This window comes from Mizuhopecten yessoensis, unplaced genomic scaffold (genome assembly GCF_002113885.1).
Source record: "Mizuhopecten yessoensis strain PY_sf001 unplaced genomic scaffold, ASM211388v2 scaffold3845, whole genome shotgun sequence".
NCBI lineage: Eukaryota > Metazoa > Mollusca > Bivalvia > Pectinida > Pectinidae > Mizuhopecten > Mizuhopecten yessoensis.
The window spans coordinates 30343-54689 of record NW_018405248.1 but is presented as its reverse complement, the minus strand read 5'-3'; the positions used below and the strand labels follow the sequence as shown (position 1 = coordinate 54689).

At 35.0% G+C, this 24347-nt stretch overlaps 1 protein-coding gene across 1 annotated transcript in view; it reads left to right on the top strand.

Moving 5' to 3' along the window:
• The first annotated feature begins 4836 nt into the window (after positions 1–4836).
• Positions 4837–24347, top strand: part of LOC110448121 (snake venom metalloproteinase VMP1-like) — a 25227-nt gene continuing 5716 nt past the window's right edge. Inside the window, exons 1-9 of the mRNA XM_021494186.1 lie at positions 4837–5013; positions 6461–6672; positions 10203–10286; positions 10631–10769; positions 13060–13246; positions 15326–15419; positions 15598–15675; positions 17863–18005; positions 19546–19638. Coding sequence (XP_021349861.1) covers positions 4914–5013; positions 6461–6672; positions 10203–10286; positions 10631–10769; positions 13060–13246; positions 15326–15419; positions 15598–15675; positions 17863–18005; positions 19546–19638 — 1130 coding nt within the window. The 5' untranslated portion in view covers positions 4837–4913. The remainder of the gene's footprint in view (positions 5014–6460; positions 6673–10202; positions 10287–10630; positions 10770–13059; positions 13247–15325; positions 15420–15597; positions 15676–17862; positions 18006–19545; positions 19639–24347) is intronic.

Sequence of the window (24347 nt, the reverse complement as noted above, 5' to 3'; positions counted from 1 at the left end):
ATGATCTCACTTCGGGGGAAACCCCATATCCCTAATGAAGATTGGATATTTTTAGATTTAAGAATACGGATAGCACAGTTAAATTACTTTAGATGTTTCTGAATTTTACATGACTTTAAGTACAATTCACAGCATAACAAATTTATTTTGTGTACATTTAGAAATATTCATGTGTCGTCTGTCTGACTTAAATCTAAGTGATTGTCCCGAAAGGGTATCAAGCATTAAATCAACTTCACGTGTCGAAGTGTCACCAAAGATTAAGATAATTTTGACGGTGGTTGTGCACATAACAAATGTCTTCTTTTAATAGGTATCATTATCATTTTCAAGAATGCTACCTCCAAGAACGTCCGTTTCAATTTAGCCAAAAATGACATGACTACTACAGTAATGAAAAACACTAAAAACATATTAACAGCTATGGTCATTTAAAGACGAGTCAGGTTTTGGTGGTGAAGTACAACTGGAGTTCTCAGTTTGAAACGATCACAGTAACAAGAATTGTCCTGTGTGTAGACATAAAGCTAAGGGAGGAACAAGCTGGACTCAAAGCTGGAAGAGGGAACAAATGTTCGTTGTCCGCAACATTTTGGAGCAACCAATCGAAGTGAATTAAAACCTACATATATCATTTATTGACTTTGAAAAGGCATTTGACAGTGTACAGCATGACACTTTATGGAATATCACGAGAAGCTATAGAATTGAAAAAGAAATTATTCAAATGGTGAAAATAATGTATTAAGACAGTAAATATGCAGTAATAGATGGAAAAGTTACAGCAATATGGTTTGGTGTGAAATCTAGTATAAAGCAACATGTCAGGTTTTTTGTTCCTCCTCATAATAGACTTGATAATGAGAAAAAAAACAGCTACATTGTAGTAACAACACGGGCATAGTATGGCAAATTCCAACAAAGTTAGAAGATCTGGATTTTGTAGATGACATCGCTCTATTATCCAGCAACAAAAGAACAGATGATAAAGATAATTTACTACGCTACAAAAACAGGCTTAAACCAGCCTAAAACTAAAAATAATAAACTAGTAACAGCCAGGAAATCGCCATCAATGGAAACGACATAAAAGACGTTAACAAATGTGTATACTTGGGAACAACAGTCAGTTATACATGAGGCACAAACGAAGATATCAGAAGGAGAATGTAAGGTTAGTATTCCACAAACCCAACAAGATCTGGAGAAGCAACCAAATACACAGGAAAACGAACATAATGCTTTTCAAATCAATTGTTAAGTGCCTCAGAAAGATTCTGAACATCAACAGTGAGAGAAACAGAAGGGGGTAGATAAAATCAGCACCTTATGAATGAAACGCCGCTGGCAATGGTTAGGACATGTTCTGCGGATTAAAACAAGCACACAACCACGCATCGCACTCGGCTGAGCACCAGAAGGAAAAAAGAAAGAGGGGAAGGCCTAAAGAAACATGGATGAGAACCAGTGAAAGAGACATGAAAAATCACGGTTTCGGGTCATGGACAGAGGCAACAAGATCAGCCCAGGACAGGAACACATGGAGAGGACTTGTTCATGACCTTATTTCAACTCGGAGAGAAGGAATCGAGTCAAGTAAGTCAAGTTATCAGAAAATAAGTTTAGAATTATTTCTAATACAAGTTTCTATTACATATTTTTTCCCTGTCCCCGATTGTCACACTCAGCCAAAACCGGAACCGTGTTCTCGATTGCCGGTTTTACAGTGATCGATGTATACCGGTATTACTATGCCCCATATTACATAAACACAAGTGATAATTATGAATTACATAAAATCCCCAAAAGGACCCCACGCAGTTGTCAATGATGCTTGCCGTGTTTGCTAATATTTGATACTCCTGCAAAATCAAATATGAGCAAAATAGGTTAATATCCAAATTTCAAACAATCAAAGGCAATCGTGGCCATCTTGGATATGAAATTTGCCAAGAAAAGGGTTCCTTGCACAACAAAGCATGTCCACCACTTTTCATGCTAAGTTTCATTGGAATCCAATTTGCTGAGAAAATCCGTGCACAAAATCATCAAAAAAAGAAGAAGATGAAACTTAGTGTTGGGAACGTTACTAGCAGCATCGACCTGGGATGGGTAAAGGTGGTAGATGTACTGTAGATCTGTTTTAATGATCCCTGTCCCACTCCACAGTAGTTTTTCGTATTAATGAAGTAACCTCCCCTCAATTTCCTTTCGAATATAACTGTAACAAAGCCACTCATTATATTGAATGTTCACACCCAGAACAGTGTTGTTGATTATATTTTGTTTATTTCATCTTTATTATATTTGTTTTATAAAACTCCCGCAAGGTATGGTTTCTTTTCAAAAATGATTTATCAAAGCTACAATCTTGCCGGGAAAAAAAACATTTCAAATGCGCACTTTAAGTTTTTGGCAGTGGTACAGGAATTCTTAAAACACAGTTGTGACGTCATCCTTTGTTGATGTAGCACGTAGCAAGATATTATCATGTAGCTGTCCATTGTTAAGCGGTAACAGTCCGTTATTTGTTTAATAATGAACTGCTTCTGGTCTTATAATGGACAGTTATAGGTAACATAAATAATTGTAAGTTTCAACAAAATTAAAAAGGAAAGTTAAATTTCCTATATGGTTTTACCAGATTCATTTATATTTATATGTAAGTATAAGGCTACATACAAAAAAAACCACTATCAAACATATATAGGAGAGTAAACTTTATTTAGTTTTTGTCTTTTCCTTGTTATTAGAAACTGTTTTTTATTCTGAGTTCTAGTATTTGTAAAAGGTGTTTTCGGACTAACCGACCTTTTGTTGAAAACTCCGTCCCAGTTTATGTAAACGATACAAAACTTGGTGTGTCATATAATTCGTGACCACGTTTCATGGATAACAACAGGGAAGTATGCACTATGTAGGATAGGTTTATACCAGGTAGTCTATTGTCCTGACAAGTTACACGTATGTAAAGTTAAAGCAGTACTATCGGTATCGCTAGAACCGTCTATTCCTTAGATTTGTAGCATGCAGGACATTCCTCGAGATTAATTAAAGGATACTTATATTAACTATAACGCTATTTTGTGATGTGATTTTCTTTCCTGACCTCATTATCGGTATCGTTGTATTTTTTGTCTTGAGATTTATGACATTCAGGACATGCATAGCGTTCAATTAGGAAAACTTGATATTTCTATGGTTAATATGTGATAAAAAAACTTTTATTTTCCTGTATACTCAAGATATAAATAATATGGTTGTTAGTTCCCTTGTAAAAGTGGCATCATCTTAATTTAGAAATATTGGGCCAACTCCGTCAAAGCATGTCCTGATGCCCGAACCCGTCCATTTGTGGTTTATATAAGATGACACATTTCCCTACATTCTCGGTGGTTGAATCTTAATCACGTGCAAGTCAACTATCTTTGATGTGGACTCGGTGCGTAATATGTTACTGTTTTCAGAAACATCAGGACCCGTATTCATGAAACCGTTCTCAGTCTCTGGCATAGAACTAATACTAGAACAAGAAATGAGACTTTAGTTTAAAATCCCTTCTTGAGCATTATAATGTCTTCATGGATATCGGTCAATGTTTATGTTTTGTTGATGACGTCCCTTTAACTGTAATGTCACAAGCCGCTAATTAACAGTCCGACAGAACAACAGTATGTGGAACTCATGTGTGACCAGTCTTGTCCAAAAAGTCTTGTCCAATTGTTTTCAATTCACCTGGACACATGTGTGACTGCTATATAAACAAAACACATTATGTCTGTTTCAGTCTATTGATTTTAATTTACCTTTCCGAACTGAGCGAGTCTTGTGTATTGTAATTCTCACATGTCGCTCAATATGTCTCCCCTTACCTGTTGGATAATCAAATATGTACATGTTTAATGGTCAAACCCGCATTGGGTAAACATTACTTATTACGATTACGTAATCTGGTTGAGTGAATCAAAGCACAGCCAGCAAGCTGAAGTGTTTCGATGCTTAATAAAAGTATTTGTAATGTATTTGCTATGTTTCATGTTACATTCCGCTAAAAATGTTATTATTAAAAACTTACTAGCTTTTAAAGGAACAGAAGCTGAGTACGAGGTACTGTAAAGGGGTAGAAAACATAATTTATCAATACTATGTCAACTTGATCGTTTTGACAACTTTGTTACCCCAGGTTTATTATGAGGTTGTGAAGTATGTTTTTTTCTAATAATACCATTATAGAAAGAGTCCATTTAAAATTCTGCAAATATTACTTCACTTTAAATCTTCTACTCCTGACATCATGGTTTATGGAGAGCTTGGCAGGCACCCTCTTGGTATAGACATTAATATAATCAGCTTAAATGAATATATAGCAGAGACATGATACCAGGTGTTCTTAGTTTTCTGGTGTTCATATTTTGAAATTATCCCAAACCACTGATTAACTCTAACCAATCTTTGACCGACCGAGACCAAATCTTATAATTTATTGTGTGGTGGTGGACACAAAACAAAATAAAGCTGAAGTTAATTTAAAATAATTTACACATCAACGTTCTCCGGTAACGTAACATCTTAATGTATATAATGTTTCATACCTTGCTAGGAACTTTTGTTGGAATAATAAAAGCCCATTGCACACGATATAAACCCGGACTTATCTAATTACGTGGTATAATTACATGGACATGTTTAGTGGTGGATTTAGGGGAGCAACGAAGGTGGGCAGAAGTCCTCCTCCTCTTTTCGTAGCAAAAATGCATTTATGGCGAGTCACGATACGCTCTGCTACGTGACATCATTGTATCGGGCCGAGTGGATAACTATTTATAAAGACATGCAAATACCACCAGTGATTTTGGTCACACCTGTGAGGCAGACTTCACAAATGAACATTTGACGGTAAGCTTCAATACAACATGGAGCTTTCGATCATTCGACTTATCATTTGGTGTGTTTTGGGAATTACTTCGACCACAGCCATTAAATTCCAAGGAAAATTTGAATGGGATACCGAAGGTAAGTCATTCAAAAGCAGACGACACCAAACAAATTTTTGTTAATGTTATATGTTTTTAATGAAAGATGATATTAGGTATACATGTACAGGCACACAGTGTAAATATGTCCTGGTGTATTTAAATAATGTTAACTTCCTCAAAAAATGTTTATTTTATGGCCCGTTAAAATTTTTAACTTAAATTCAAACAACGTTCCCAGTTCCCTGGTATTTTTTTCTGATAGATTAATCCAGTCAATCGACCCATCGCTGTATAGAGAGTTGCCCTTTTCAAATAAAAACCTTTTGAAATCGATTTGATATTATCTATGAAATGTATTATATGTAATGGTTGGAAGCAATATATAGAGTAAATTGCGATGGGTTTCGTTAGAATATCATATGCTATATATGTCACTGGTATGACTGAGTTTTCAATTTGTTTTCACGAGTGGAAATCGCACGTGAAAACGTAAACAAACTGTCACATGCAAGTAAAACCAGAACAATGAGCAGTGTGCTGGCATGTTATGTTACTGATGTGTAAAGGAAAGTTAATAATCGTGAAATCATACCGGTTGTAAGATGATCATTATTGTGGTATTATTATAAGTAAACAGAATGTTCAGAAGCTGATGAAAAACTACTTGTTTTTAGTATTCGTTGCACCTTCAAAATTGCAAGATATGAATAAGAAGACGCAAACACTAAAGGATATACATGTCCTTCAAGTACAAATCTTTACATCAGTTCAACTTAATAAAGAAAAAACAAAGACTAAACCGGAAACACAATTATTCTTATTTGCAGCAGCCTGTTTCACCAAAACCACTCGTAATGGTCTTTGACTATCAAGTTTTTGTTAAGAAAAGGCGTATTTCTGTTTCAAAATTTGAATGTCTTATAAAATTAAAATTAGAGCTTCTTTCGTTTGGCAATTCAGATCTTTCGGTTCACTTTAACTTTTTCATTTAAGCCATGTGCATCATTTCATCAAATCCAACAATAGATTTTGAACAATGCTGTATGACATTAAATATATGTACTTCATGTTGATACATATTTTCATTGTTATTATGTAATTGTAAATGTTTGACGGGAGGAGGCTGTGATAAGTTGTAATAATGTGTGCCCAATCCCTTGTTCCAATTAATTGGCAATGAAATATGTTTAAAGTAAAGGATGAAATCACCGGACTAAATAATACAATACAGAAAATGATGACAACGACAGCAATACAACATGGCATTATCTATTGGAAATGTGTGATGTACTTTGCCTCCATGTTGTGAGTTCATCAACCTCTGTCCAGTACCCGGATGTTCATTGGATATAAACTGATGACTTCTGCCTCTTTTTCTATGCATGCTTAATCAGGAGATAAGCGAAAAGGATGTGCGGTTGTTTATATTTTCTCAGTTCTGCACAACAGATAATATAGGAAAGTTATGTTTTGTTTTCTTTCAGAACATGTGACCTTAAAAATCAGTGACGAAGGACGCTATAAAAGATCACGTGGTGGCGTTATGTCGTTTCCGGATGTCATGGGGATAAACTTTGACACGGCCAATACGTCTGTCAGCCTCTCTCTGAGACGTAACTATGGTTTAGATGAGAACCTGTCTGTCTACGTCATCAAAGAGAACAGCCTAGTCCTACAAACTCTTCCGCTAGTAACGGTAAGATTTAACTATAGTAAAAGTAATATAAACCCATAGTTACGGTCATATTCAAGCATAGTAACGTTAATTATTATATTTTCCTAATAGCAGAAAGATATAACTCTAGTTACGGTAGTTCAAAACCTAGTAACAGTAATATTCAGTTGTAATATTAATTAAGATAATTCCCTGGTTACGGTCAGATCTAAGTCTAGTAACGGTAATATTTATTTCTGGTATAGTTAAGATCTACCTATAGTTACGGTGACATCTTATCTACTCTACGTGTAACATGTAGTAAAGTTATAATTACGGGCAAGTACCCAATGTTTGTGACCAAACGGAGGACGGACGGTGACCGAACGGCTCGAACGGCCGCTAAGCGGCCGATAGGGCTGTTACCGTCCGATATACACCGATAAACAGATGACTGGATGGTCGAACGAACAATCGATAAGGCCTATTTATCGTACTATTTGGTCGCACGCTAAATACCTAAATATTTAACTGACATCGGACTCGCCTGCCGGACAACCTGGGTTTCCTTTTGGTAATACGGTTTTCTAAAGAATGCCGTGCTCAAATCCTGGCCAAAATGAGCTATTCCTATAAGTTGATATAGCTTCTTTCATAATTGTGGTAAAATAAATAAAACAGGTATGGTGCGTGACGTACGCTGAACATTTATTTACATGTCGCATCATTGACACGCCCTGAAAAAGAAGATTGATGACCGCGTATGCACTGTACGTTCATTTGGTAGCTCTGTGTCGAAAATTAGTACATGTACCTATACGCTCACTGTCGTATCAGGCTCTGTATGTTGGTCAACGCTCATATAATAATTTTCTTTATGTCATGAATATTACGGGAAAATAAATAAAAGGAAAGAACCAATAAACCAATGAAAATAAATAATGTTCGATAAATAGTATCAATTAGGTATTTACGGACGACATTTATTAACCCTTTCACCACTGTAGACCATAATAGACTAATCCATATCAATGCATGGTAGAGTCTACTGAAGTTACACAAAGGTGAAAGGGTTAATGATTACTTGATAAGAGGGTGTCTTTTATGCAATGTATAATAATAACTATCATTGGTTTTAAATACACAAACACTCAGCTTGATATTCCTCCTTCGATTCGGAGGTAGGAAGGGGGCACTATAGGTTTGCACTCCGTCCGTCCTTCCGTCTCTTCGTCCGAGAAGTTTGTCCGGGGTCATACCTTCTATACCTTAAAACCAGGAGTAGCCAGATTTGATGTACAAGGGCATCTTGGGATGCGGAGTGCCAAGTGCAAGAAGAAGGTCACTATGACCTCACTGTGACCTATGCTTTGACAATTGACCTTTACTTTTGAAACCGTTTGCCCGGGGTAATCTTCTATACTATTTCACATGGAGTAACCATATATGGTGTACAAGGACATTTGGGATTGCGGAGTGCAGATTGCAAGAAGAAGGTCACAATGGCCTATTAGTTGACCTTTGACTTTCACTTTTGAAAATGTTTGTCATGTCTTCTAGACTATTTTAACTTGGGTAACCAGATTAAGTATACAAGGACATCTAAGGATGACGAAGTGCAAAGAGCAAGAATTAAGTCACAGTTGTGACCTATGACTTGACCTTTGACCTTTAGTTTTGAAAACATTGTCCAGGGCATATCTATACTATTTCACCTGGCGTAACCATATTTGGTGTACAAAGACATCTTGGGATGGCGGATTTCAAGACGTATGTATTAGGATACCTTCCTACATAAGTGGACTGTTTATTAAATATAGAATTCATTACCGGTGGAGGACTAAGGATTGCCTTGCAATACTTTGCCTTGTTCAGACATAATTTATAATATATACTAAAGATACATTTGTTTAAGAAAATCAATCTAAAAACCAGATTTATGAGAGTAAAATTCAATCTGTGGTAACATGAAAGTTCCACATCTTACGCATACGTTTGGTTTGTTTACCTTTGGACATTTTATGACATCACAGCGAATTGTTGTTAAGTACTTTTTTCTGAAATATTCGTTCCCTTAATCTTAAACATCTAACAAATAACATCTCAATTAGATTTTTAAAGTAAATGGGAATACGGCCATCAGATTGTTATCATTTCATATCTTTGTTCAAGACAGATCGGGAAATCAAACCCGAGCCGTCTTGTTGAAAGGTGAGTGCGTTATCCACTACGCCACCCAAACACTTTGTTTTTTTGCTTATTGCTCAAAGTAGTAACTATGACGGCCTATTAAATTGAGTGAACGGCATATATCCAAGTTATTTTCTTCTGATTATGTACATTTTTCATTACGGAGGCACGGTAGTTTAGTGGTAGGACGCCGGACTCGTGACCGAAGGGTTGCGGGTTCGAGTCACGTCACGGCACTGTGTTGTATCTTTGAACAAGATATTTTACCCTGCTTGTTCCTGTCTACTCATCTGTAAATGAGTACGTGGTTAGGAAGTGCTCGAAAAGTTGAATGTTAGTTGCGAGCGCCGAATGGCAGCACCATCTGTATGGTTCCAAGGGAGTTGAGAAAGATATTGGCTGGTTGCGAAGGCTCTATCACCACGGATAACACTTTGTGAACCGCTTTGAGCTAGGTTGTAATAAAGCGGTATATACGAACCTCGAATTATTATTATTAAGAAGAACTTCGGCAGACATGAAAAACCGATCAAACGAAAAAGCGATACGATTCAACTGCTATAAAGCTGATACAGCCAAAATAGACAATCGCAATACGGACGATGACCAGCCGCGAGCCGGATGCTGATAGAACGCTTGACGTATACTGACGGAACGGAGGCCTGAATATTTCCAATTGGATACTTGCCCATAATTATAAATATAATAGTTAGACCTATACCTAGTAACAGTAAGATTAACCCTTAGTAACGATAAGACATATACCTAATAACAGTAAAATCAACCCCTTAATAACAGTAAGACCTACACATAATAACCGTAAAATGAACCCCTGATAACAGTTAAGCATATATCCGATAACAATAAGGTTAAACTCTATCCACAGTTAAATATTCCTGGTAATAATAGGATATAACCCTAGTAACACTAAAATCAGTCCTAAGGGTTAGGTCTACCTCTTATGATAGAATGATCAACCTCCTTAGTATCAGTAAGATCTACTCCTAAAAACAGTTATGTCTACCCCAGTATCAATTAGATCTACTCCTAATAACAGTTAGGTCTACCCCAGTATCAATTAGATCTACTCCTAATAACAGTTAGATCTACTCCTAATAACAGTTAGATCTACCCCTAATAACAGTTAGGTCTACCCAAGTATCAATGAGATCTACCCGTAGTAACAGTAAGATATACCCCTAGTAACAGTTAGATCTACTCCTCATAACAGTAAGGTCTTCCCCTAGTAACTGTAAGATCTACACATAGTAATGGTAATATTTACTTTCATAATAATGACGGTAAGGTTCATCCTTTGATAAATTCAGAAGAATACCGTAAAATGTCATTCCTGACGACTGTTTATATTTTCCTTTTTACAGGACACGGTGTTCTACCAAGACGTAAAACACGGGGCAGCTTTTACCGTCAAATTCGATGAAAAAACGTCAAAAGTTTTAAATCTGGTGAGTTACAACAATCAGCCTCTTTCATTTTTTCTGATAAGTCTCTAATGCTTTTAAAAAGGTTCAATGGTACCATCTCATTGAATACGCGCATTAATGCAGTATGCACACCAAAACGAATGATGAAAATGACTGATATATTTCACAAATTATCTCGCAGCGATATCTAACTCATATATATTGCTGAACCTGGAGGGAAGCAAACCGAAAAAAAGTACCATCAATAATTTCAAATTTTGATGAAACACAAAGAAATAATAACTTTACGTTATAAATTTAAACTAGACGTCGCTTAATTCCGATACATAATGTATACTTTTTTGTGATATGAATCTCTTTCACAGTTTGGTACATTGCGATTAAATAATGACGCCTACTTTATGGAAAGGTCTGGCGATTTTGAAAGCGGTGACGATTCCCACTTCCGTCTACGGAAGTACAAGGTCAGGGCCGAAAAATTTGTGGACATTGTGCAGAGGAAAGGTAAGAACGACATATATTATATTGTTAAGAACATCTCCAATCTTCACGTGACATAGATCACGTGTACAGATATTGCACAGTTTGTGTTTCATTCGCTGAACGATATATTACCTAACTTTGCTCCCCGATAGGTCAATTTTAAAAATTAAAACAGGTGCTCCTTTTGGACTTATGACTTTAGGTTTGTCGTGATAATAATGGTTATGAAGTGATGTTGTATGCAGCTGATATGGTAACTAAAGAAAAGTACGTATCTTTCAACTGCCAGTCTGACATTTATTGAACCACGTCAGTTTTAGGAAATGCTTTAGACGTAGTTGAAGTGGGATGAGTTACAGTCATAAGTTACCATTCCGGTTCAAACCATATTTTCTTCAAAAAAGTAATTTATAAAAAAATATTTAGAAAATAATTTGATATCAAAGTCACAACTGACACTTCTATATAAGCCTTTCATCTCGATCTCTACTTATTATATAACTAACAAGGATGGCTTTGTACGTATCCGTTGTAATTATTTTGATTTCTGATCAGGAACTTTCCTTTTATTGATAGTGACACCCCTACTTTCCCATCTTTAGTGTTTACATTTCGCAGTTAATTTGATATTTATAGTTTAAATCCGAATATCACGATTTCCGCGATAGTATAGATATCGAATGTTGACGGTCAAACGTTTCAATACAGGTTGATGAAAGATACTGTCCAATGTTTAAGGTCACCATCATAGATTTTATAGAGAAAAAGTATATAGTATTTCCCTTGTGCGATAGGAATGAGTCTTCTTTGAGTATGCTCTTTTGTGTCCCTAGTGTTCCACATCAGTCTTGTTCTCACTTGGATGATGTATCATTAATTGATTGGACCTAGATTTTATGACGTGTGGCGGCAATAATAACAGGAACAACTTACTCTTCCGGAATGACTGGTCATATTCTTTTTGTGTCGCCTGCGAAAAGCTGGTGATACATAGGTATTGCTATGTCGGCGTCGGCGTTGTCGGCGTCGTCGGTGTCGGCGGCGTCGTCCGCACAGAGGTTTTCGTGCGATAACTTGAGTTTCCTTACGCCGATCAAACTCAAACTTCATGCAGTGCTTCTTTACCAAAAGTGCCTGCTTGGGATTGCTTTTGAGGTCCGAAGGGCAAGGTCACTGTTACTATAAATATAAAATCTGTTTTCGTGCGATAACTTGAGTTTCCTTGGGCCGATCAAACTCAAACTTCATTGCATTTACAATTTCAGGTTACAACAGGTAGTTTATTCTTTAACGAGTTTTTCATTTAAACGGTGCAAGATTGAATTCAGGCCTCGCCCAACCTCGAGGATTGAAGCTTTTTTCAAAAGACCTTTCATTATCTTCAGTTTGGGAGAAATTTCGAAATTACGATGTGAAAATGTCCTCGCAGAAGAGGGACATTTAGCCGAAGTAGGTGTTTTTTTACGGCTGTCAGTACTTAACTGTCTTTCAATGGTTCATACTCGTACAAAGATAACACAGATCAACATAGCTTACTTATTAGAAGCTTTTAGGCTTTGATGCCCCCGAGAACAAACTGCATTTTAGAAATAAATGCACTTGATACCGTATTTCTCGTTTTAATGATCCCTTGTCAGTAGCGACTTACGTTATTATGTAACAGCACTTTCGAATAGGTGGTAATATAATCTTTCATCTAGGTAAACATCCTGTGGTTTGAGCAGCTCCAGTTGTAATGATAAATGAACGCATACATCTAGTGTATTGGTTCCACTTGGCGATGTTCATTGTCATTATGTTCTTTTTACGAGAATCAAAAACAGGTGTATTTAGTAACCGTCCATTAGCCATGTAGGCGAGGCTCGGGTTAAACTTGCTTGAATAGTTTAATTAATATAAAAAAAACATTTTTCTTTAAAATTCTGAAATAAATAACATTACGAAAGTTATATCGGAAAAACAGTCCATGTATAATAGTATACTGGAGAATAGACATATATTCACTCAGACATATCAAACACACACCCTATATAATAGCGCTTAACAATAACGATGGATAACTGGTTCTATAATAATACATTCTCTATTCCCACGATTTGTACGAGTGTTTCTACGCAATTATGACAGCACGGTATGCTAATGTTTGAAGTTATACTGTAAAGGCGTCTAGACTTAGAACTTTGTTCATTGTCCTGAGACATGTAGGTTTACATTAAGTTATTCAGTTTACGATTATTAACTACAACAAAACGTTTTGATTATCAAAAATCCGGCCTACAAAATCATCGGTTTTTATTTTACATTTTTCCAGTCGGTCACGGCTCGGATAGCAAGAGTGATACATCTGATTTTGACAAGACTAGGAACAGAGGCAAAACAGGAACCGGAAGCAGGCTAGACGATTCAATATACCCCATTCCCAGCTCGCGCGTGAAGCGAGCCGCTGTTGAGCAAACCGTCGAGTTAATGTTCACCACCGATTACTCCATTTACAGATAGTAAGTACAGAAATATAAACATAATTATTTTGGAGTTGAAGTCCAAACAAGCGGTCATTTGTCATGAAATGTTCAATAAATAAATAATTAATATTTATCACTTTGTTGATGTGACGTGAATATTTCAAATCAAATAACCCCTTTCCGAGCCTTTCTCCCATGTGAATCAAGTACCAGTCTTCGTGTTTATGACAACCAGAATATATTTATTAACTTAAGTCAAGTGCATATTGTCATACGATGTCACTGTGCATTTATGATATCGTGTACAAGTACTGACTATCGTCAAAACCTTCCGGCTGACTACATTGATACTTTGTTATGATTGTTTGATGTTTGAACGACTAGGTAATTAAGCCGGTAATAATGGTAATAACCAAGGATAGGCGAGGCGTGCCCTCTCTAACCCAGTACAGCGATATTTCACACTCCAGTGGTCATGACGTGTTTCTCTGATCCACAGCCAACCCTAAGATGACAGCTCGAATATACTGAGATAGGGTGTCATTTCTATTGACTGAAAGACATAAGAAAAGAATAAAAAAAGTCATTATCAGTCCCTATATTTGGAGAAGAATTATCTTAGATGGCACGCAATGTAAGATAGTTTTCGATTGACTGAAGCCATGTGAAATACATTTTTCTCTCATATCCGTTCATGTAAGATAACGCTGGCCATGTAAGATAATCATGCTTGCTGAGTCTATCTTACACGGGCTAATCACATCGCGTAGTAATACAAAAACTAAGGGAGCAACTCCGGTGCTCATGTAATATTCGCCCGGCTCCGTATTTATTAATTTTATCTATAATTTCATTTATATTTATTAATTACATGATCAGTCATGAATTAAAAATTTGACAACAAAAACATAAATTGTTTTCTATTTTCAACTAGGAACTATATTTCTCTGCGCACTAAATGAGATGTACAGTAAGTAACGATGAGATTCAAAGATGGCGCTTATAAAATGCAGTATGGAAAATAGAAAGTTGAATAACAACTAAACCATAGGGTTATCATGGAAATGTGTTTTTTATGTTTGCAACGAAGTTTCAATTTGAGGGTATAAATAATTCATTTCTACTGCCATTTTTTGTTTTAAACCACCGAGAAAGTATTTAAAAACCTGGAAGATGGCGACCGTCTGTGGGCATTGAGAGATGAAGTATTTGTTTTTTAATGGTAGATATAAGAGAAAAATACTTTTCCATATGTAACGGTAGGTGGATAGAGAATTCCTCCCTCGGAGATCATAAATGGGGTAAATTCTTTTCCAGTGAAACAATTTTTTTAACATTTGTTGTCAAGTTAGGTATTATAGGAAGTTTATACTTTCAGCATAAACAAAACTGTGATGTTTCCTTTAGATATTTATTGGTTTAATATTTAGGAAGTCAATAATTTGCCACAAGATCTACACACCTCGAACAAATGAATTTGAAAGTGATGTACGAAAATGACTGTATCATATGTTCGATGGAAACATCCATCCCTTGATTATAAGATTGGTTTTGTGTCCCATATTCTGTACACTTGTGTTGGAATTTCTATCATACATAAACGCATATCAAATAATCATATATTACGTATGGTCTGGCTAATCCTAGGGGTCATGTTCACCGATATATTTTTGTCTTGCACGTGACCCTTTCGACCCATTGTTTCTTAATTTAGATCCGGATATTTCGTTTCGAAAACCATTTATTTATTCTAACTATTTGGATATCTAATATATTATCATAAGACATGATACACAGAAAAGTTTGTCTTGGTCAATATGATATCATTATTAGGTTCATTTTACAACGTATCGACCTCAACAAAAGTCGTTAACTGACCAACAATACGCAATACTCTCAAGCACTGAGCACTTACATAGTGTTTAACTAAGGAAATTTCTACCGAGGAAATTTAAAAGCAAATTAGATGTACGAGTATTAAATTATATTAAGGGAAACTGACGTTGAGATGTGCATGATTTATCGTTTGTTTTAGATTGTTAACAATTATTAGAGGAAGATTGACCTGCTGTATTAGATATCATAATATGATACGTTTGATGACTGTTTATCTAGTTGGTATAACGACAGCAATGCGACATCGACCGCACAGAAGGACTTAGACGCCAAGACGAGTATCAGGCAGTTCTACGCGCATGCCATTAATGAGGTAAACGTTACATTATTTCGTCATCACTACTGTGTCCATAATATCCTTAACATATCTTCTTATTGCGTCATCAATTTGTGACATTATGTAGCTAAGTAATCATCATATTTACATAGTGTAATAGACGTTCAAACATCATGTAATAAAAACTATAATCAAAAGATTTTTATCATTCCAGATTGACGCTATGTATGCCAGTGTTGATTCGTCGTCGATTTCTATAAACGTGGTATTTGCATGCCTTGTTATTTCTGAAGTAAGTATCGTGAAACATGCCTATTCAACCAACAATCGAGTTACAAATGCTGTTAAAAATGCTTTACACCATAAATAAACAAACTTTTAAATACAGCAACTGACTCTAGAGACTCGGAGTCCATTTCCTAAATACTTCCTTGTACACGTTTATGAATACTGTTCAAATCCATACATATTGCTGAATGAGATTTGTATCGCCAAGTCGAAAGGTGTACCATTGCTTTTGGAGACAAAACAGTATATGTTATGAGGATAAAGAACGCAAAAAACAAATGAATCTTTTCCTTTCTAAAAACATCTATGCTGTTGGGATTTTTTTCATGGAGCATATGAATATATCGTATTCTGGTGTTTTCACAACCTATTCTGTTTAAAACTGCTGTTTTACCTCTTTGGATTGGTATTTGGTCTTATTTTGCTTTGCCGTTGACGAAAAGGGTCGAATTGTTAAGATGTCTGATAATCTTCGGTCACTAGTTCCACCTACTGGGTCGCAGGTGTAAGGCCGACAGGTAGCCGGTGGTTGGGTGGTCGATGTTTATTTCTCCGGGTACTCTGGTTTCCTCTACCACAAAAACCTGCTCGTCCTTAAGGTCTTCAGAAGGTTAAGGACAAACCAAACCAAACCGTTGCACAAACATCCATTTCAGTTTTCTAGCAATCTTGATATCCAACAATTTAAAGTTCTCTTCAATATCTACTACATACGGTTGACCCTCTTTTTACACTCGTTTCATCGCCTGTTGCAAGATCAGCCATTTATCCCTGACGGCATTTACCTGACAGAAAGTCAGGGGGGTTTTCTCCAGAAAGTGACGTGTAGTTAGGATTATATAAATATACTTGAAACTGTTAATCACCACTCATCATAGACATTTTATCCATGTATTTTTAGAGTTGCTTTATGTTGCTCACTTTGCCCTTCCAGCATAAAGTATGTTTTTTGATTTCGACTATTTTATTCAAAATTCATGACGACAGCAATTTTTAATTTTATTAAAAGCGTATATCAAATGTTCTTGCAAAATGTAATATTTTACTTCCTTCTTATGCTTGAAATATGCATAACAATGAGTCAGTCCCTACGTAAAATGTCTAATAAGACATAACTCAAATAAGTGAAAATTGTTTTATTTCCTCTTGTTTTTGTCGTTTTTTTCTTTTTTCTTTTTTTTCTATTTTTTTTTTCAAATTTCAGTTATACACAATAGTTGAGCCGATAATAAAATATAACAGAATGAAAGAAAATTATTTTTTTCCTATTTTTGTAATTTTTTGTAGTTGTCGTTTTGTTCTAAACAAATCTATTTTTTTCTTGTTTTTTGCTTTTTTATTTTTAGCTATAAACAGTGGTTGAGGGGATAATAAAATATAACAGAAGGGAGGAAAATTATTTGTTTCCTGTTTTTGTTATGTTTTTGTTGTCTTTTTTCTCTCGTATTTTATTTTAGTTATATACAGTAGTTGAGCTGATTAAAAATATGACAGAATGAAGGAAAATAATTTAGAATGACGTTAATGATTTAACTGGGAGTATTATTAAATAGGAACTCCTTAAATTGACATACTTTCTATCGATATTTGTAAGAGTATCATCTCTTCCCTCAATAAGTTTTTTTACCATTAGTATTGTTATCACAATATTTTTGAAAAGCTGGACTACACAATACACAGACATCGCAATACAGAAATGAAATGTTGCTGTGTTGCAATATTTTTCATACGCTGATTTTCTATGTATCCGCTAGGTGTTTTAACTTTGTAAATTAATTAACATTGTAACAGATAATAGTTAATAACAATCATCAAGCTGTAATACACCTGTAATTGGAATCAGTTAAAATTCATAATAGATGGAAGGTTTAACAAAAAAATATCTTTAATCTGTGTGACCATATATATTATCCAGTTTGATATCATTCTGACAACAATTCTTCTGAAATTCAGCACCTTTTTTTCTATGACTATATATCGTGATACGTACCGCAATGCATTCTTTGTCTTTTGTAATAAATTGTGATACACTCCAAGCGTATTGTTACACGCCTATACTCATAAGGTATATCAGATCTGGAAGGTGAACGTCGCTGTGTAATATGAACGGGCTTGTTACACCACCATACGATACACACTGACTTTCACTCACATATCTTTTCACATTTAAATGTGTTCCGTCTTTGTGTAGTCCGTTGCGACATCTGAGTGGACGGAGACCAGAGTCAGCGGAGGAAAGGTGGACGCCAGTGACGTAATCAACAACTACACGGCTTGGGAGCAACAGCTCGCGATCTCTCCTTGCGGATACGACCACGCTATGTTGTTCAGCAAGTACGTCACACATATATAATATGTTGAGATACCCAATGACTTGTAGTAAATATATATTATGTTGAGAAATCCAATGACTTGTAGTAAATATATATTATGTTAAGATACCCAATTACCTGTAGTACATATATAATATGTTGAGATATCCAATGACTTGTAGTAAATATATATTATGTTGAGAAACCCAATGACTTGTAGTACGTGTACAGTATGTTGAGATACCCAATGTCTTGTAGTACGTATACAGTATTGTGAGATACCCAATGACTTGTAGAAAATATATATTATGTTGAGAAAACCAATGACTTGTAGTACATATATAATATGTTAAGATACCCAATGACTTGTAGTAAATATAATATTATGTTGAGATACCCAGTTACCTGTAGTACATATATAATATGTTAAGATACCCAATGACTTGTAGTACGCATACAGTATGTTGAGATACCCAATGAATTGTAGTACGTATACAGTATGTTCAGATACCCAATGACTTGTAGTAAATATAATATTATGTTGAGATACCCACTTACCTGTAGTACATATATAATATATTGAGATATCCAATGACTTGTAGTAAATATACAGTATGTTGATATACCCAATGACTTGTAGTACGAATACAGTATGTTGAGATACCCAATTACCTGTAGTACATATATAAGATGTTGAGATATCCAATGACTTGGAGTAAATATATATTATGTTGAGAAAACCAATGACTTGTAGTACATATACAATATGGTGAGATACCCAATGACTTGTAGAAAATATATATTATGTTGAGAAAACCAATGACTTGTAGTACATATACAATATGGTGAGATACCCAATGACTTGTAGCACGTATACAGTATGTTGAGATTCCCAATGACTTGTAGTACATATATAATATGTTAAGATACCCAATGACTTGTAGTAAATATAATATTATGTTGAGATACCCACTTACCTGTAGTACATATATAAGATGTTGAGATATCCAATGACTTGTAGTAAATATACAGTATGTTGATATACCCAATGACTTGTAGTACGAATACAGTATGTTGAGATACCCAATGGCTTGTAGTACATATACAGCATGTTGAGATACCCAATGACTTGGAGTAAATATATATTATGTTGAGATACCCAAGTACCTGTAGTACATATATAATATATTGAGATATCCAATGACTTGTAGTAAATATATATTATCTTGAGAAACCCAATGACTTGTAGTACGTGTACAGTATGTTGAGATACCCAATAACTTGTAGTACGTATACAGTACAACTACACGGCTTGGGAGCAACAGCTCGCGATCTCTCCTTGCGGATACGGCCACGCTATGTTGTTCAGCAAGTACGTCGCACATATATAATATGTTGAGATATCCAATGACCTGCAGTAAATATATATTATGTTAAGATTCCCAATTACCTGTAGTACATATATAAGATGTTGAGATATCCAATGACTTGTAGTAAATATATATTATCTTGAGAAACCCAATGACTTGTAGTACGTGTACAGTATGTTGAGATACCCAAAGACTTGTAGTACGTATACAGTACAACTACACGGCTTGGGAGCAACAGCTCGCGATCTCTCCTTGCGGATACGACCACGCTATGTTGTTCAGCAAGTACGTCACACATATATAATATGTTGAGATATCCAATGACTTGTAGTAAATATACAGTATGTTGATATACCCAATGACTTGTAGTACGTATACAGTATGTTGAGATACCCAACGACTTGTAGTACATATACAGTATGCTGAGACACCCAATGACTTGTAGTACGTATACAGTATGTTGAGATACCCAATGACTTGTAGTACGTATACAGTATGTTGAGATACCCAATGACTTGTAGTACGTATACAGTATGTTGAGATACCCAATGACTTGTAGTACGTATACAGTATGTTGAGATACCCAATGACTTGAGTAAATATATATTATGTTGAGATACCCAATGACTTGTAGTACGTATATATTATGTTGAGATACCCAATGATTTGTAGTACATATACAGTATGTTGAGATACCCAATGACTTGTAGTACATATACAGTATGTTGAGATACCCAATGACTTGTAGTACATATACAGTATGTTGAGGTACCCGATTAAAAATAAATAGCACATTGTTTTATTTAGAAATTAAGGGCACATTTTATTAACAAATATATCAACAGTAAGAGTCAAAAATATACTTGATTAGTTCGATTAATATTTGATATCCTCAATACTATGTATGCTTTTGACAATTCCTAGACTAATACTTTGTATATCATTCTTTATTTTTGATCACTGCTACCATTCTGTTAGGTGTGCTATGATTAAGTCATTTGCAAAATTAATTTATTCAATGGGTATCAATGCCTTTGCCAATCATTCGAAAGGTCCATCTTTTTTGTCGACATGCTAATTATCATCTTGGTGTTTTTTTCATGTGACCCAAATGTTTTCGATTTGGTTCATGTACGAAATATATCCCTGCCATGGCAACATTGTATATATTTCTGCTTTGCTCTAAAATGTTTTAGCTCATCGAACTATGACAGGAAGCAAAAACTTAAGTCTCTTAAATCGTCTCAAACTTCTCCTTCGGTATCGGAACCAGTTGACTACCTCCAGCAAAACTAAGGAGAAAACATTTGAAAAACGATAGCCACCTCTTTACTGATTTTACAGACGGTTATATCCGTAGGGGTTTAGAAAGCATTCACCAAACTTTTGAACTTTTCTGTAAATAATGGTTCGAATACCAGTTTTAGTTGAGATGATTCATTTCAATTCGTAAGGAAGCATTACATTTTTCATTTTAACATTTAGCTGACACTATTGTATTTGCCAATAAACATTTTTTTTTTAAATTGTGTATTTTCCATTTATGAAATATATATCATAATTTCTGAACAAAACAATGTAAACCGCTTTGAGACAACCTACGAATTAGTTGTGATATAATAAAACCTCAAATTATGATATACTGCCGTCATGTTACGCACATGCCTTACACACATGGTGGCATAAATAGGACACTAAATTCACTAAACCAAAATAACTCGTTTTCCATAATCAATCATCACTTTATGTTGTATTTTATTAAGTCGAAAACACTGTAACTACTGTGTGTAACGAGAGAGTAGTGTGCTGACATGTACAATTAGGATCGAACCAGCGACGACCTAGCTTCAAACACCTGATTCAGCTAAAGTTAAATGTTCTCGAGCGCGAAGCTAGAAGGCGACTTTAATCATATAAATGTGCTCCCAACCACCTTAATCCTAGTTCAATCTTCCTGTCACCAACTGGAGGGTCATGGACACCATCTGTAATAGGAAAGAGAGAAGTGTACTTACAGCGGTAATCGAACCATAAACACCAAGCTTCCCAGCCCGCCGCTCTACCGATTAAGCTGACGGGGATTTCCCTCAAGCGCAAAGTTAAGATGCGACTGTAATAATATGTACAATCTAAACCTGTCACACACTTTATGTCCTCCTACTTAGACGAAATTTCAAAAGATTCACTTTGTTTGCCATAGTATTACCGTAAGATATACACTACTGGAAGCATATCCCATAAAAATCCCATGAAATTCCTGTGAAAACCCCATTAAAAATCCTGGATGCCATTAATAAGGCCAATTTCATTTCGTCGAAGTTTTTTTCATGGGCTTGCCTTAATGCCATGAATATATTTTTCATGGCCTTGAATACCCCATGAATCACTCATACATCCCCTTAAATTTCAATGAATATAGTTGTCTGATACGAGTGTATAGAACCATGGCCATGATTTCTCGTCGCAAAAAATAATCATGGTCAAAGTATGGCCCTGAAAAAATGAAATCATGGCCATGAATTCCGATCGTGTATTTCATGGCATTGAAATTTGGAAAACCACTGCCATTAAAATTAGTTGCTCTAAAAGTGTCCGAGATACCAGACAGTTCAAGGCCACGAAGAAAAATATCATGGCGTCCAAGTAAAGACATGAAGAATTCATGGCCATGAAAAAGTAATTCCACAGCTTCTAGTAAAGATCATAAATTCATGGCCATGGATTTTTCAACAAAGGCCATGATATCTATATATATATCATCATAGAAATTTTTGATATAGTGTTCCATGCATGTTCATGGCCATGAATATTTACAGAATTAATTAGGGTATATCATGGTATATATATATGTTGGAACGATTTATCATATCACAACACGAGTGTACATTTGGCTTTGGCACATCACGATAAAGGTACTTCGTAAATACGAGAAAATATATGCTGAAAACTGCTGAACTGTTCAGGATAATGCTGAAAAATGCTGAACTGTTCTGTTAAATTTTTAAGCCGTTATTGTTTTCGATAATAAAAGAAATGAGAATTTAATGCTCATGAAACTAATTTTTATGATCATTAAATTAATTTTCTTTATTTTTAATGATCATTTATTAACTGAAACAAGTGTAGTTAGAAGAAAGTTGATGGTCAATAACTATAACATCAGTTTCCATGATCAAACCTTCGAATCTAATATACTAAGTTAATAAAGTCCGAGAGATCCGAGTAAATACTATGTGGATGACTCCCGAGTGTTACCGAAAAGATAAACAAATATGGCTGCCGTAGAAGACGAACCGCTATGTCCAAGACAAACTTTCGACTCTAATGGGCTATAAAAGATTAGACAGTATGATAAAATGGAATACACATGACAGGTATGATGTTATATCAACACGCTGAACAATCGTTTTGAGTATAAACATGTGTTTCCCGTAAAAATACAGATTACATCTAGCGGTGGACTTGTCGTCTGCTGATACACATTGATTGGTTCAATATGCAGTCTTCACTTCGCATTTAAACACTTATATCGTTAATTTACAGACTAACAACATAATACTACGACCTTATTTGGATGGAATACTTGTATCATGTTACAATTTGATGAAATACAACAATATGAGATAATTTACACCCGAATTCCCGTATAAGAGTACAGATGGTCGGTGTTCATATCGGACTATGTAAGCTACACACTTCTATCTATCTATCTATCTATATATTCTGCATCAACCTCTTTCGAGTATGATGTGCAGCATCTCACATTATGATTTAAAACAACATCTCACATTATGATTTAAAACAGCATACGTATGGGATGACACAATCTCATAAAATATAACAATCTCAAAGTATTCAATGTGAAATTCGTGTATAATAATGGAACAATAATACTAATTACTATAGTATCACTTTCTAAAGTTCCACAGCTACATGTACAAGACACGATCACACAAATATAGATATACTTCATTCACTCACCATATGTAACTAGTGATCATAGGTTTGTGTAACTTTTTAATTCTTGCCTTCTTAAGTTTTATGTACTTTAAATCATGATCTAGATCTGCATCAATAATGGAGACATTCAGATTGTTATAAACAGCGTCATGACAACACACACAAATATTTGTATCTAATTTTGATGACTGACATTTAGTTTGCATTTTTGGATTCTCGGGTGAAGGTCAGACAGTGTCATCCTTTTTAAATTACTAAAATAGAAAGATTTTGTGACAGAAAGCAGGAGGGCATTCATGTCGTTCTTACTTCTAAATTTATTTTTATAATTTGAAGACGATATATATATAAAAAAAAAATCACTTGGAAAACGGTTTAAATGGACTAAAGTTACCCATCACTACTGTCAGTAATTGCCCTAAATTTATCTAACAATAATTTGAGAAACAAGACATTTTTTTTTTTTTTGGTCCTAGTGTTGAAGTGTATGTTGTATTGTTTAGCAAACAGTGATTAAAAAGCATTGGTGAAATGTCCTGGATCTTGCTTAATGTTGTTTGGCTAGAAATCACAGTAAGGTTTGCTTATGCATATAGCAGTTGGCTTTGCTGAAACATTTCTGAATTGTTCCTGAAATCTTATGGCAATATCTGATGATGAAACCAAATGATTATTGACTTTCTATTCAATTTTCATTCACACACAAAATAACATAAAATGATAAAATGTAATTTTGTTTGCTGGTTTATATTTTAGTGGTTAAACACAACTTTATAAAGACGAGATCGACACACGAAGGAACATCTGATCTTACCTGTGTAAATGGAGGTGGTTCATGTTCTCGTTCCTCTCCTTGTTTTTGTTCAAATCCGGAAAGTACTCTGATAATATTTTAACTGTTTAAACATGCAGCCTAGCTTTATATATGCCTGTATTATTTATGAGTTTCATTTTTCGTGGTGGAGCATAATTTTTCATGGCCATGAAATTATATGTAGTTTTAATCCGTGTATTTTTCATGGTAGGATTTTTTT